Source organism: Ziziphus jujuba, chromosome 10, assembly GCF_031755915.1.
Source record: "Ziziphus jujuba cultivar Dongzao chromosome 10, ASM3175591v1".
Classification (NCBI taxonomy): Eukaryota; Viridiplantae; Streptophyta; class Magnoliopsida; order Rosales; family Rhamnaceae; genus Ziziphus; species Ziziphus jujuba.
This window is the reverse complement of record NC_083388.1, coordinates 19349765-19364281: the sequence shown is the minus strand read 5'-3', so window position 1 is coordinate 19364281 and position 14517 is coordinate 19349765. Positions and strand designations below refer to the sequence as shown.

The 14517-nt window shown below is 35.6% G+C and overlaps 2 protein-coding genes across 3 annotated transcripts; both read left to right on the top strand.

Moving 5' to 3' along the window:
- Nucleotides 1–79: 79 nt before the first annotated feature.
- LOC107407351 (pentatricopeptide repeat-containing protein At5g46100) lies at nucleotides 80–3393 on the top strand. Of its 2 annotated transcripts, none has more exons than XM_016014186.4 (2): nucleotides 80–2762; nucleotides 2888–3393. In XM_016014186.4, the coding sequence occupies exon 1, from the start codon at nucleotides 360–362 to the stop codon at nucleotides 2547–2549; it is 2190 nt and encodes a 729-aa protein (XP_015869672.2). In that variant the 5' UTR covers nucleotides 80–359; the 3' UTR covers nucleotides 2550–2762; nucleotides 2888–3393. The 2 variants fall into 2 exon arrangements, with proteins under 2 accessions (XP_015869672.2, XP_015870103.2); XM_016014617.4 differs by having other exon boundaries at nucleotides 2878–3393.
- A 724-nt stretch (nucleotides 3394–4117) lies between these two features.
- LOC107408251 (pectinesterase) lies at nucleotides 4118–8653 on the top strand. Its single transcript, XM_025069961.3, has 2 exons — nucleotides 4118–5478; nucleotides 5821–8653. Exons 1-2 carry the CDS (start codon nucleotides 4458–4460, stop codon nucleotides 6513–6515), a joined length of 1716 nt encoding a protein of 571 aa, XP_024925729.3. The 5' UTR covers nucleotides 4118–4457; the 3' UTR covers nucleotides 6516–8653.
- The last annotated feature ends 5864 nt before the right edge of the window (nucleotides 8654–14517 follow it).

Sequence of the window (14517 nt, the reverse complement as noted above, 5' to 3'; positions counted from 1 at the left end):
CTCAGAACAAGCTCGATTGTATGCTAACGATACTAAAAGCCCAAGTCCAATACAAAGCCCAAAACCAAGCTGGCCGACACGAAATCAGTGAAGTGAATGTGATGGAGCAGAACTCCTTGATTCTTTTTCTTCAGGTGGAAGTAGAACCGGTGACTCCATTTCTAACAGAGTCTGGTCTGTGGCCCTCTGTTGAATCTCACGGTTTTCAATCTCTTAAACCCCCTCTTGTCTTTCTGGTTGTTGCATCGTTTTTCAGGTCAGTGGTCATTCATTATTGCATCTTTGTATACATTTGACGGAATTTACTTTTTCTCTTTTTCCCTGAAAAATATTCCAAATTGTTTCATGAAAACCAATCGATGGCTGTAAAGCTCTCATCTTTAACGTTGTCCAAGAGAAATCCAATCTGGGTCTCTCCAAGTGCATGGATTTCATCAATTTCGTGCGCCCGTACTGTAGAAAATTTCCCAGAAAGCAATCAGGACCACCCGCCAAACTCATCCCAGTTTGAACAAAACGTTAACATCTTGAGAAATAACCTTGCTCCGGATAATTTAATCAGGGTATTGGATAGCACTAACGATTTGAGCGCCGCTGTGAAGGTATTCAAATGGGCTTCCCTCCAAAAACGATTTAGCCACACTGCCGATACTTATTATAGGGTTATTTTAAAGCTGGGTTTGGCTGGACATGTTCAGGAAATGGAAGGATTCTGTCAGAATATGGTGAAAGATAAATGCATAGGTGGTAAAGAGGCTCTTGCTGCATTAGTTGATACGTTTGTTAAGCACTGTAGGATCGATGAAGCAGTACTGGTACTTGTAAGTATGAATTCAGGTGGCTATAATCCCTCCATTGAGACATTTAATTCAGTAATGGGTGCTTTTGTTAAGGAGAAGAGAGATTTGCAAGAGGTATTGTTTATTTATAAAGAGATTGTGAAGGCAGGCAATTTACCAACTATTGATACTCTGAATTATTTGTTAGAGGCATTGTTTGAGACAGACCATGTTGAATCTGCTTTGGATCAGTTTAAAAGAATGAACAAAAAAGGCTGTAGTCCTAATAGTAGATCTTTTGAGATACTTATAAAGGGTCTTATTGCGAAAAGTCGAGTGGATGAAGCTGTTAGTGTTCTAAATGAAATGTTTGAATCTAGGTTTCAGGCAGAAATGAGTTTCTTTAGCTGCACTATACCTTTGTTTTGTCTGGAAAATAAACCAGAGGTAGGAATCAAATTGTTTAGAATGATGAAAGATTGCAATTTTGTGCCGGATTTGTTAACTTATGCTGTTTTGGTACGGTGTTTATGTGATAACCTTTGGCTGGATGATGTAATCAACCTTATTGAAGAGATGACTGAAGCCGGATTAACACTGCATGACAAGGCATATGTGGATGTAATCAACATGTTTTCTAGATTAGGGAAATTTGATCAGGCTATCGAGTTCTTGGAAGATAACCATGTTCTTGAAACTTCTGCTCACAATGTGTTGCTTGAAGGTTGCTGCAGTGCTGGTAAACTTTGTATGGCTAAACATCTACTTGAGAAAATGTCTGAGAGGAACATAGATGATTGTGATTCTTGGAATATTCTTGTCAGATGTGTTTGTGAACAAGAAGGAAGTAGGAAAGCTTCTCAACTGATTGGTAGAATGGTTGTTTTATCTTTTATTCCTGATTGTGCTACATACTCAGCTCTAGTTACTGGCAACTGTAAACTGAGCAAGTATGAGGATGCTGTCAAGCTATTCTATCAGATTCAGGCGAAATGCTGGGTTTTAAATTCTGTATCCTACTCTAAACTAATTGAAGGTCTTTGTCATGTTGGAAGGATAGTGGAGGCTGCCGAAGTTTTCTGTTATATGTCTAGGAAAGGATACTCTCTTGGATCTTCCTTGTTCAATCTGTTGATTAAGGGTGTTTGCAGCTTAGGAAAAGTGGATGAAGCAATAAGGCTGCGCCGGTGGGCTTGCTATTCAGGTACTTCTTGTACTAGTTCAACGTACACTACTATTATGATTGGATTAGCAAAAGCGAACAAAGGAAAAGATCTTTTACTAGTCCTCTCACAGATGCTGGTGGAAGGTTGCGGTCTTGATCTGGAAGCATACTGTATCCTCATACTGAACATGAGTTTGCAGAATCGAATCAAGTACTCTGTATTGCTTTTCAATATGATGGTTGAAGAGGGTCTCATACCTAAGTCAGAGAAACTTTTAGAGATACTGTCATGCATAGCTGACCAATCTCAGCTGTGTATGATATCATGTTCAATTGATAAACTGATTTCTAATTGTGAAATCATGAATCCATCGATATACAACTTACTGATTAATGGCCTGTTGAAAGAGGGTAATAAACATGAAGCCTGTCGACTATTGGATTTAATGTTGGAAAAGGGTTGGGTCCCTGATTCTAAGACTCATGGATTGTTGATTGGTTCTGTTGTTAGTGGGGAACCAGATAGTTGTGCATTGGCCTATGGTAATTCTATTATGCAAGATACTGTTAGCAACATACTTTCTGAGGGCTTAGACAAAACATGACTTGCTTGCTTTCCAGAAAAGAAGATTATGCTATGCCTGTAACCCAGTTTACTTGGTGACCGGCTATTTTGTCTCACAAGTTCACCATTTAAGATTTGTCTCCTGAGCCATTTTTGTGGCCATGGTGGGCATTATGCAACAGATCAGTCTTCTTCATTTTGTGCGCCAATGATGAAGCTTTTCCATTATTATACCTTTCTTCTATAAATGTTGGTAAGTGAACTATTCAATTTTTCGCAGCTTACATAAGTTTGTCCATTGCCTTTATTTAGCATATGGCAATTTTTATGCTCAATATGGGCTGCTCTGTGAATCTATGACAATTTAGGTTTGTACAGAAGGAAGCTGCCAGGGTAACCAATGGACTATAGAGGTCTGAAAGAAGTTATGGGCAGGCAAAATACATGGCAGCCAACAACCAACACTTAAGCATATCTACTGATGTAGTTTCTTGCGTCTTCCAAAAGGGAAGTGGTGAAACCCCTAACAATGGTGTATCACCATCATTTGCAGATCCAGACATGAAGAATGGTGTGATTAGCAGCTTGGGAGCTGTGTGCTATCCCAGTTGACAAAGGTTGAAATACTTCGATTTTACAGGATAGCAAGGTGGAAGAGAAATGGAGATTTTCTTAGAGAGCAAGTTTTGGCTTTACTGCTTAAAGAGCAAGTTATAACCACGGATTGGAATGAGAATGAGAATGAGGCTGTTGAGGGTTTGGATCCTCTTCATTTCCATAGGAACGGTATATTCAATAAATTCAATTGTTAAAGATGTGTGCCAGATTATGATGTTTATAAAAGAAAATATTCTATTTGTATTAAAATTGTGTTAATTATGTTACTTTTTGTTAAATCAATAATTTTAAATTTAAAAGGATTGTAAGTATTATATTTTTATTATTTTAATTTATAAAACCCTACTTTTACATAATTTATGATCTATCAATAAAATTTATTCTTTAGGTATAATAAAAATTAAAATGGAAATGAATTTTAGGAAAGAAAAAAAAAAAAAAACTACATTACACAATTTCCCTTTTGTTTTTTGGGTTAATTAATTAAAAAAATTAGAAAAACAATTTTATTAATTTTAAATAACTAATTCGAAAACTTACTTTTGTGGTTCAATTTCTCAAGATTTATTTAAGCTAATTAAAATATAGTTCATTCGGGTTTTTCATTTTTAAAGAATAATATTTTATATAGAAATTCCATAAAAAAAGAATGAGAAGTTCCACCATATATATACAAAACTTAATGATATGACACAATTCTTTTTTTTGTCTTTTTGCTTAATGCATATTGTTATATAATATAATTTTTTTATCAGATCATAAAATAAAAAATTAAATTAAATATCATCATTCCTTGCTTGGCAATTTCATAAAAAAGTTTCTATATTGGAATATTTATACAAACAAAATTATTGAGAATCCAACCAATAATACATACATGAAAAAGACTTTCTGTTAAAATTTGCAGTCAAATTTTACTGAATTAATTAATCATTCAAAGTAATTTTGAAAAATCAAGCAAGACAAAATCTGTTAGTGCTGTTATAAATAAAAATGGTCAAAGATATATAACAAGAAAAGTCACATGCTAGTTTTTGTCTGATATGATCAAACTAAATGATCAAATGGGCAATGCTTTATCTCCACGTCATCATCTCCTATTAATATCTTCACATTGACTGAAAATAGCCATTCATGGGTGACCAATCTGGTAAAGAAGTAACAAAAACGTACCAAACCCACTTCATCAAATACAAAAACATTTCAAACTTCTTCCTCTTTTGCTTGTATGATCATTCAAAAAAAAAAAAAAAAAAAATTTCAGACAAAAAGTTTTTCTATGTGCTTTTTACCATCACCACCATCTCTTTGATATTCCTGCCTAAAAAAAATGTCAACCTTCAATGCAGAGAAAACCAGAAAGAGGAACAATATAATCATAATGGCAATCTCATTTTTTATAATGGCAATGGTGGTTATCAGTGTAGTTGTGGTTCTAGACAAACCTAGCGTTGATCAACAAGAACCCAACAACGACAACAACAATCACACCATCATTGCAACTCTTGACACCCTTTGTGGCTTCACCGATTACAGGAATGTTTGTCAGGCTACCTTGGCTCCCACCGTCGGCTACCAATCCCAAGTGGAAAACTATTTCCAAGCAGCCGTTAATGCAACTCTTGTAGAGATGAGGAATGTTGTGGAAATTCCAAAACGTTATATTGACAACACCACAAATCATATGGAAATGTATGCACTCGAAGATTGTATACAAGTACTCGACTTGTGTATTGATGAGCTAGAGTACGTAATGGCTACGCAACCATTGGAAGCATTGTTGAATAATTCTGATGATGTTAGGAACAGCCTCAGCGCCGTTGTGGCATACCAACAAGCGTGCCTTGAGGGATTGGTTTATGCAAATTCCAGTTCAAATTTTCAGGAAGATTTGAAGCTTTCCATTGAGCTTGCAAGCAATGCCTTGGCTATCGAGTTTAACTATTCTGAAAATGATGATAAGGACGATGAAGATGATGAGGCTGTACAGAAAAATAGGAGACTACTTAGCGTTACCTCCAAGGAAGGTAACTTCAATGATGTTGGATACCCGACATGGTTGACAGCGGCTGATCGAAGACTGCTACAGGTGGATGTCGATGTCCTTGCACCACATGCAGTTGTGGCACAAGATGGAACAGGGCAATTTGAAAAAATTGCAGATGCTGTGAAAGCATACCCCAAAAATCACACCGGGAGGTATATTATCTATGTAAAGTCTGGTGAATACAGGGAGACCATCACTATCACAAAAGAAAAAATTAATGTTTTCATGTATGGTGATGGAGCTACAGAAACGGTCGTCATTGGGAGGAGGAAGAACACTACAGTCTACCGGTCTGCTACGTTCTGTGAGTTCCATCTATCTTCTCTTCCCAAAATTTGTAAATCATTCACGGGACAGTTTGATTGATAATCTCCCAATTTAAGAAAATTGAAGTTAGTTTTATATTCGACCATTCCAGACTAGATTTTTTTTTAATCTCATCTATTAATTTCCTTACTGCTAAATACCATACATTGAAGAAGACTAATGATGTTTTCCAATTCTAATAGTATTTTATTTTAATTTTTTTTTGGGTAATTTTTTTCAATATTACATCTCCTAAACTACATTTAGAAACAATCTGAGTGTGCTTATAACCAAACCAATTTTTCAACTTCCAAAATAAGTTTTCCCTCATTGGTTGCAGCGGCAATTGGCAAGGGGTTCATCTGCAAGCATATGGGATTCACAAGTGCAGGTTACCGTCCGGACAAGGTAGCACTTCGAGTCCAGTCTGATCAGGCAGCCTTCTTCAACTGCGCTATAGATGGTACAATAGGCCCCTTACTTGCATTAGCACACCGGCAATTCTTCCGTCATTGCAAAATCAGCGGTACCTTAAACATCATTACAGGTGACTCTGCCCTCGTGATCCAGAACTCTTGGATTATTGTGAAGAAGCCTGTACTAACTAGAAAAGCCACGGTAACCGCAAATGGCAGGAGTGATAGACATGAAAACACAGGTTTTGTGCTCCATAATTGTGCTGTTGTCCCGGATGAGAAATTTAAACCAGAAAGATTCAACTACTCCACTTATTTGGGTGTAGCACTGAATAAATATGCAAGAACCATAGTCATGGAATCAGAGTTGGGAGATTTTATCCATCCAGAAGGATGGCTTACGGGGGACGAGGATATTGGAGCTTATACTGTGAACTTCGCTGAGTACAAAAACAATGGTCCTGGAGCTCAAACCAGCAAAAGGGTCAATTGGCCAGGTTACAAAGAAATTACAGATGAAAACAAAGCCATGCATTATGCACCAGACCGATTCATTCAAATAGAAGAATGGTTGAAAATGGATGTTGAAATTCCCTATCATGCTGGGCTTTATAACTGAAAGATAGAAGAAGCACTTGAAACTAGATAAGGTTTTTTTAGGGTAATATTGACAGAAGATGTAATATGCCCAATGCATTGAAACCACTTCTCTACCAAGCCAGCTTTTAAATGGAAAAAGTGTAAATAATCATTTAAACCAGCGCGCTGACAGAGAATGATGCAATGCATGCACAATGCATAATTGTCTAAATTTTGTATATAGTTCGCATAGACATGATGCAGAGTAAAATGCTCATGGTAGATAAGACATGATTAGAATACTAAAGTGATGTATTACTGTTTGGTGGATCCGAGAGGATCTCCATGAACTACAATAGTTTTAAATCCCTCCCTTCCTTTATAACTATTTGGTCCTTGTCCAAAAAAATGCAGCTTTACAGGAAGCATGTTGCAGTAGACTTGGACTGCATGAGCATCATAACTAATACGGTAAGCATCTTCTTTATAGAAAGGCATAATAATGTGGTAGAACATGGAAAACGTCCGCTTTTAAGTATATAAGTATAATGCATCTATAAATAAAGCTACACAGGAAGCATGTTCTGCACTAGGCATGAGCATCATAACTAATACAGTAAAGCATATTCTTTATACAAAGACATAAATAATGTTGTAGAACATGGAAAACATCAGCTTCAAGTATAATGCACCTTATATCATACATCAAAACATCAACCACAAGTAGGCTACTCCTAAAAAACACAACAACACACTCATTCTCCAAATGAACTTTATGTATAACTTTAAAATTTGCTCACCATGATATTTAACTGGCTAGACTATCAGAATTATTATTGCTCCTAAAAGTTTTAATAAGAGAAAAAGCTGTCAAAACTCAACTTAGGACTCACGCAAAAGTGGCAAAGAGAGGCCAAAATATATGTTTTAATCTCAAACTGCAAAAGTGGCAAAGAGAGGCCAAAATATGTGTTTTAATCTCGTAGGCAAGAAGTTTGCCTAGCCACATCCAAATAAATACTGCAGCATGTGATCATATTGGGGAAAAAATAAAAAATAAAAATAAAAAACCTTAAAAAGTCATAACAGGATTCATATTCCTTATAGCCGAATTGACAATAATAAGCACCAAGAGGGACATCTGAAAATTAAACCCAGAAGAGAAAATTTGCTATCATTTGTACTTGAATCTTCACTAAAATAATGAGGAAAATACAACTGGGGCATGGAATAAAACTAAAATTGTCTAAAAGTAAAATAGAATACACAATCACATAACAAAAAGAGACAAAAGATCCCATAATCGCACAAACATCAAACTCAAAGGAATAACGCCAACATATGCAAGAGAAATTCAACATGCCACACTAGAAACAACTCGTGGCTGCGATACAGTTCCTTCTTTTAGATTTCTCCCACCTGGGTTCTGCATCATTCCCGCCAAAAGCCTTCAAACAGATTTTCTTCCTTTCCAAGTTTTCTTTATTTTGCTGCAGGAACATTCTCTCCTCTACCATGATTTTTCTGCTCGAGCTCCATGCTTTCTCTCTTAACCAAATCCCCAGACTTTTCCTTGTCATTCACGTTGCCATTGGATTGATTAGCACAGCCGTGTTCCGGCTCTCCATTGTTGCTCTTCTTGTTAGGCGGCGGTGATCCAGAAGGCTTCATAGCAGGATTCTGCCTGGGAGAATTGAACCCATTGAACATCTCTTTCCCTTGTGAATTGGGAACCAGAGGTGGGTTCTTCTCCTTCTCTTTCTCCTTGTGCTTGTGAACTAAATTGGCCGACCCAGAAACCTCAGAGACTTCAGCAACATCCTTACGCACAACCTTATCCCCTCTGGAATGGACGAGCAGAGCCAGGTGATCCAGAGCCTCCCGAGCCCTTTTCCGAGCAAGAGCAGCCTCCCTAACCCGTCTCTCAGCCTCGGCACGAGCCACAATAACGGCCTTAGCCATGGAAGTAGAAGCGATCTTGGAAGCACAGAGCAAAACCAAGGCAAGCCTTTTGTCAATGGCCTTGTTGGGATCGGAATCAAGGTCGAAGAAGGTGAAATTGGGAGTGGCACATGGAGGACAGAGATAGGTGGAAGAAGACGGCGTCGTATTGGTGGTGGCAGAAGAAGCAGACGGGGGTGGTAGAGAAGCACAGTGAGAGTGGGTGAAGGAAGAGCATTTGGCGCAGGTTAAGCGCTTGGAAGAAACGGGGGTATTGGTGGTGTCGTAGCACTGTAAGCAGGAAGGGCAAAAGGAAGAGGGATGGAGACGAAGAACGCAGGAGGTGCAGAGACGACGATGGATTCCTCTGATCCGAACATGGTGTAGGACCCACCGCTTCTGAGACCCACAATTCCCACACTCTGCTGTTGCTGCTGCTGCTGCTGCTAATGCTGGTGGTGCCCTAGCATTGCTGTTTGGGTTGGGATTGCTAGTGTTATTGGGTTTTGTTGATGGCTGGTTCATTTGAAATCAAGAAGAAGAAGAAGGAAAGAAAGAAACCCTAGAACTGGGATTGAAATTGAGATTTTTTCATTCTTGGAGGATTGCCATCTGGTTAAACCGATGAACAAAACAAATTTATTTAAAAAAAAAAAAAAAAAATAGAATACAATACAAACAAACTGCAATGCTTATCTGTAAGTTAGTATTCTAGGGTTTGGTATTCAAATTTTGAAATGGTTAAACCGATGAACAAAACAAATTTATAAAAAAAAGAAAAGAAAAAAGAATACAATACAAACAAACTGCAATGCTTATCTGTTAGAATACTATGCTTATCTGTAAGTTAGTATTCTAGGGTTTGGTATTCAAATTTTGGGGGTTTCAAGTGATCATTCCAAAAATGGAATAATTTTTTTTTAACTGGTTTATTAGGGTTTAGAAGGGGTATTCTAGTTGCAGAAATGCGAAACAGGCCGGCGAGAGCAAAGGGAGGGTTGGTAACTGGCGACGGGGTTTACCGGCTAAGCAAGTCGCCAAGTCGTTTAGCAAAGCGGTCCGTTCGAGGTTCCTTACCATTGACCAGATCCATTAAATGGGAAAAATATATATATATATATATATATTTTTTATTTATTTATTTTTAATTAAATGCCAAATTTGAAAATTAAAAAGAAATGGTGTGTATAATTTTAACCTTAAACATAACAGGTTTTTCACTTTACTTTCCTGATTAACAATTTGTTAGGTTTTATTTTATGTTTACATATTACCTATGGCTAATTTGACTAGATTTTATTGGAGAGAACTAAAATGTAAAAGTGATGCAAAAATATAGTATAAGAGCATCTCTATCAATATTTTTTATTCTAACAAACTTATTTGTTATTATAAAAAGCATATTTGTTAGTATAAAGAGTATTTTAAAAAATATTTAAATTAAAGTATAGAATTTATAAAGCCATTCTAACAAATACTCTTTAAATTTATTTTTATTCTGCGTGGAAAATGTAAAATAATAATGTTGCATAGAAAATATAAGAATATTTATTTTCTTTTTTTTTAATCATTTTATTTAATATAAAGTGATAGCAGTGCATACGAAAATACATATAATAAATACAAATATTTCAAATTTAATTAGATTTTGGGTTTGACTCTTTAATTCTCCATTTTAATTTATAAATACAAAAAGCTTGTTGAGAACTTATTAGTTAAAATTAATTCTCTATTTTGAAGTGAACGAAACTAATAAAAAATATTATGAAGTGCTATAAGAAAACTAGATATCATAGGTTTTTTGGGGTAAAATTACAGCAACCTATGGCTTATATTCTTCATTTTCTTCCATTTGGAAAATATTTGTAAAATTATGGTAACCTATGGCTTATATTCTTCATTTTCTTCCATTTGGAAAATATTTGTAAAATTATGGTAACCTATGGCTTATATTCTTCTCTTTCTTCCATTTGGAAAATATTCGAACTATTTTCTTTTCCCATAGCATCCTAAGGCTTCAAATTGATTTTTTTATACTTTTTATATTAGGTATGACAAATTATAATTCAAATTATTTTTCCAAAAAAACAATAATTTTTATTATTTTACTACTCCTGCAAAACAAGCTTGGAATTGAATTTAAAAAACAAAAAGGACCATCTTCACTGAGTAAAAATATTAAAGAAAATTAGTAAAAGTTTTTTGGTATCAGCAAATTTCTATTTGAAGTAAAAAAATTGGAGTAGAAAACAAAACTAGATTGCCTCAATCCATTCGTCCTTATCCATGTATTTTACCAAACTCAATCAAAGACAAGACACCATTGCCTGTTCCAACTTTTCCGGTTGAATCACTCAAAGGTTTGAAACTTTAGTACCATTCGCACTCTAGAAAAACATATAAAATTTTCATGTATTGACTACCAGTATTGAGATTAGACAAGCAATGGGGCCTCCCAATTCCATTTTCTTATGCTTTCTTGCTTGAATGATTAGCATGGAGATAAAAATACAACATATTAGTGTAGAAGACAACTATGTTTATAAGAGTAGAAGACAACTATGTTTATAAGAGATATTCAAAGTCTTTAGAAAACTTTATCTCATATTTTTCTACTCTCTGTACAACTTTTTGCTTTGCCACAAAAGCAAAAAAAAAAGAAAAAAAAAAGAAAAAAGAAAAAAAAAACTATATAACTTTTGGATCATATGGCAGGTAATGGGTCAAGAAACCTGAACCTAGCTTGTTTTGTACTCTTATAGGCTATCCGATTGATATTTTGTTTTAGGGTAAAATGATTATTCAAGGATTTGAATTCGAATTTATAAAATAAATTTAAGTTGGGTTGGGTTGAATATGGATTCCCGTCAATCAACCTACTTGGCATAATTATAGAAAAGATAATAACAATAAAAAAAAAAGGATCAATTACTTGTAGTAAGGTTTGTAACTAATGTTTTTGACAAATAAAAATGGCCATAGTCTTCCTACTAAATTTCTCTAATTATAACATTTGTATCGTCTTTCTTAAGAACATATCATCATCATCATTTTTCAATTAAACCTTAACCATCATCATCGTTCTCATGAACCTATATTAGAAGTAAGAAGTAACGGTTCCTATTGTATTTTCGAGAAAGGAAAATGCAATTTTAGATCTAAATATACTTTACTATATTTTTAGATCAAAGGATCTAAATCTATTGCATTTTCAGATCAAAATGTATTTGGTTACTTTTTAGTTTCAAAAATTTTTATTTAGAGCGTTAAGAAAATTTTTAACAGTTGATATTTTTTATTTTAAAATATGTTAATTTTTAAGATATTCTGTGAAAACAAAATCACGTACAATTTACATGATCATTAAAATTGTTTAATGTTATTTTACTTTTGCAATTAAATTAAAAAAAAATACTAAACTTCTGCACTCACGACCTCCCTGTTTCTCTCTCTAAATCTCTTCTCTCTCTCTCTCTCTCTCTCTCTCTCTCTTTCTCTCTCTCTCTCTCTCTATTCCAAATTCCAAACACAATAGAAATTTTTTTTTTCCAAAGCAATGTGAATTTGTGAAGAAGGATTAAGACAACAAAAGAGGGTTCGAATTTATTACAATTAGAGTTTTTTTTTTTTTTTTTTTTTTTGCAATTTTAGCTTTATTTTTTCTAAAAATCCTTAGTTTTTTAGTTATACTTTTTTTTTTTGGGTTTTTTTTTTCAATATTTCTGGATATTTTTTATGGATAATCCGACAACTCACAGTTATAACCGCTAGCCATGTTCTTCGCCAACCAGATTCCAAGTGAGTCTACATACACCACCATCACCACTGGACTCAATTGTTAAACTATTAATTAATTTCTTTTGAGTCAATATTTGTCCTAATAATTTGTATCAAGTTTTGAAGTCTAGTATCAGTATCTAATCTTTAGCTTGTACCTAATCTTTAGGAGTTAATGGTTTGTACCTAGTTTTATGTACATTAGTGGGCATGTTAGTGGGTGTGTTAGTGTAACATCCCACATTGGTTGGAGAGGGGCACGAAGCGGTTTTTATAAGGCTGTGGATACCTCTCTCTTCAAAATGTGTTTTGACAAAACCTTGAGGCCAGGGGAGAGAGAGGGAGTGAACTCTGGGCCAAAGAGGACAATATCTTGATGCGGGTGGTACTGGGCTGTTACAGTGGTATCAGAGCCGGACCCGGATCGGTATGCCAGCGAGGATGCTGGGCCCCAAGGGGGGAGGATTGTAACATCCCACATCGGTTGGAGAGGGGCACGAAGCGGTCTTTATAAGACTGTGGATACCTCTCCCTTCAAGACGCGTTTTGACAAAACCTTGAGACCAGGGGGGAGAGAGGGAGTGAACCCTGGGCCAAAAAGGACAATATCTTGATGCGGGTGGTACTGGGCTGTTACAGTTAGTGTGTTTACTCTACTTTCATGCATATTACCGTTGGTTCTAGCTCTATTAATAGAGCAGCTGATACGAGGTCTGAGTGTAAGAATGTTGAAGCAAGCAAAAATTCAATAAAAGAGTTTATTGTCTCCTTTTGTTTTCCTCATATTTCGATCATTGGCATCAAAGCTAGGTTAAGAAAAAGTGAGTTGTGAGAGTAAAAAAGAAAGAGTGTTGTCAAAAGTGAGTTTAAATAGGAGAGTTTCAGTGAGCCAAAAGAAAGGGAGAGTACTTGAGATATAGAAAAGTCAAGTAGTAACTTTGTTCTGTTTTGTAGCAGCAATAATTTCAATGGCCAACGATAACTTTGTTCAACCAGTTATTCGCCGCTTTGATGGTCACAACAACCATTGGAGTATGTTGATGGAAAACTTCTTGAGATCTAAGGAGTATTGGCAAGTCAAAAAACTATCTCTTCCAAGCCATTGATTGTTCAATAATGGAGATAATTCTTTGCAAACATATGGGACTCCATGAAGAAAAAGTGTCAAGGATCAACAAGAGCAAAGAGGCCGTAGCTTCAAGCACTTCGTACAGAGTTGAAATACTACGAATGAAATTGGTAGAATTTGTCATAGATTTTTTTTCATGGACGATGGCAATAGTCAACAAGATGCGGATCCACGACGACAAGAAGGAGGGTGTCACCATAGTTGAAAAGATTCTTCAGTCCATGACACTAAAATTTGATTTTGTTATCTATTCTATTGAGGAAGCCAATGATATTGAGGAACTTTCAATAGACGAATTGCAAAGTTCCTTGTTAGTTCATGAACAGAAAATCGATTACCAGGAGAAAGAGGAGCATGCATTAAAGGCCATAACAAAAAATTATTCGGCATTAAGACGAGATAAAGGATAACGCAAAGGCAAAGGTATAGCCAAAGGAAATAATGATCGTGGGAACCAACAACACCATCAACACCAAGAAAATCACTTTCAAGGAAGAGGAAGAGGAAGAGGACAAGGAGGCCACCATTCAACAACTTATAAACCAAAGTCAGTAGACAAGTCTAATATTGAATGCTACCGATGTCATAGGTATGGTCATTATTAGTCAGAATGTCGAACTAATTTGAATAAACAAAATGGAGAAAGAACTAGCTTTGCAGAAAAAGAAGAAGAATTGTCTCTTTTGATGGCGTGTCACATGAATGAAGAAACTCAACCAAATATGTGGTATTGAGATATTGGCTGTAGCAACCACATGTGGGGAGATAAGAAGGAGTTCTCTGACCTAGATAAATCTTTTTGTACCACTATCAAGTTTGGTGACAACTCCACCGTATCTATTATGGGAAGAGGAAAGCTTACTCTCCAAACCAAACGAAACTCCACCCACACTATCTCTAATGTTCTTTTTGTTCCATATCTAAAGACCAACTTGCTTAGTGTGGGTCAGTTGCAAGAGAAGAGGTACGAGATTTGTATCAAAGATAAAGTATGTAAAATTCAATATGCAAAGTTGGGCTTAATTGCTCAAGTTAACATGATGACAAATCATATATTCCCACTTTATCTTCAAAACACCACTCATTCATGCTTCTTAGCAAAATTGAAGGATGCAGCATAGGTATATCATTTTCGCTATGGCCACCTAAATTTTGGTGGATTGAAGACTCTACACAAAAAATTATACTAACTGGT

Coding starts and splice junctions, on each gene's coding strand:
- LOC107407351 (XM_016014186.4), top strand. CDS start 360: ATGGCTGTAAAGCTCTCATCTTTAACGTTGTCCAAGAGAAATCCAATC.
- LOC107408251 (XM_025069961.3), top strand. CDS start 4,458: ATGTCAACCTTCAATGCAGAGAAAACCAGAAAGAGGAACAATATAATC. Junction 5,479..5,820: donor CTACCGGTCTGCTACGTTCT/GTGAGTTCCATC, acceptor CATTGGTTGCAG/CGGCAATTGGCAAGGGGTTC.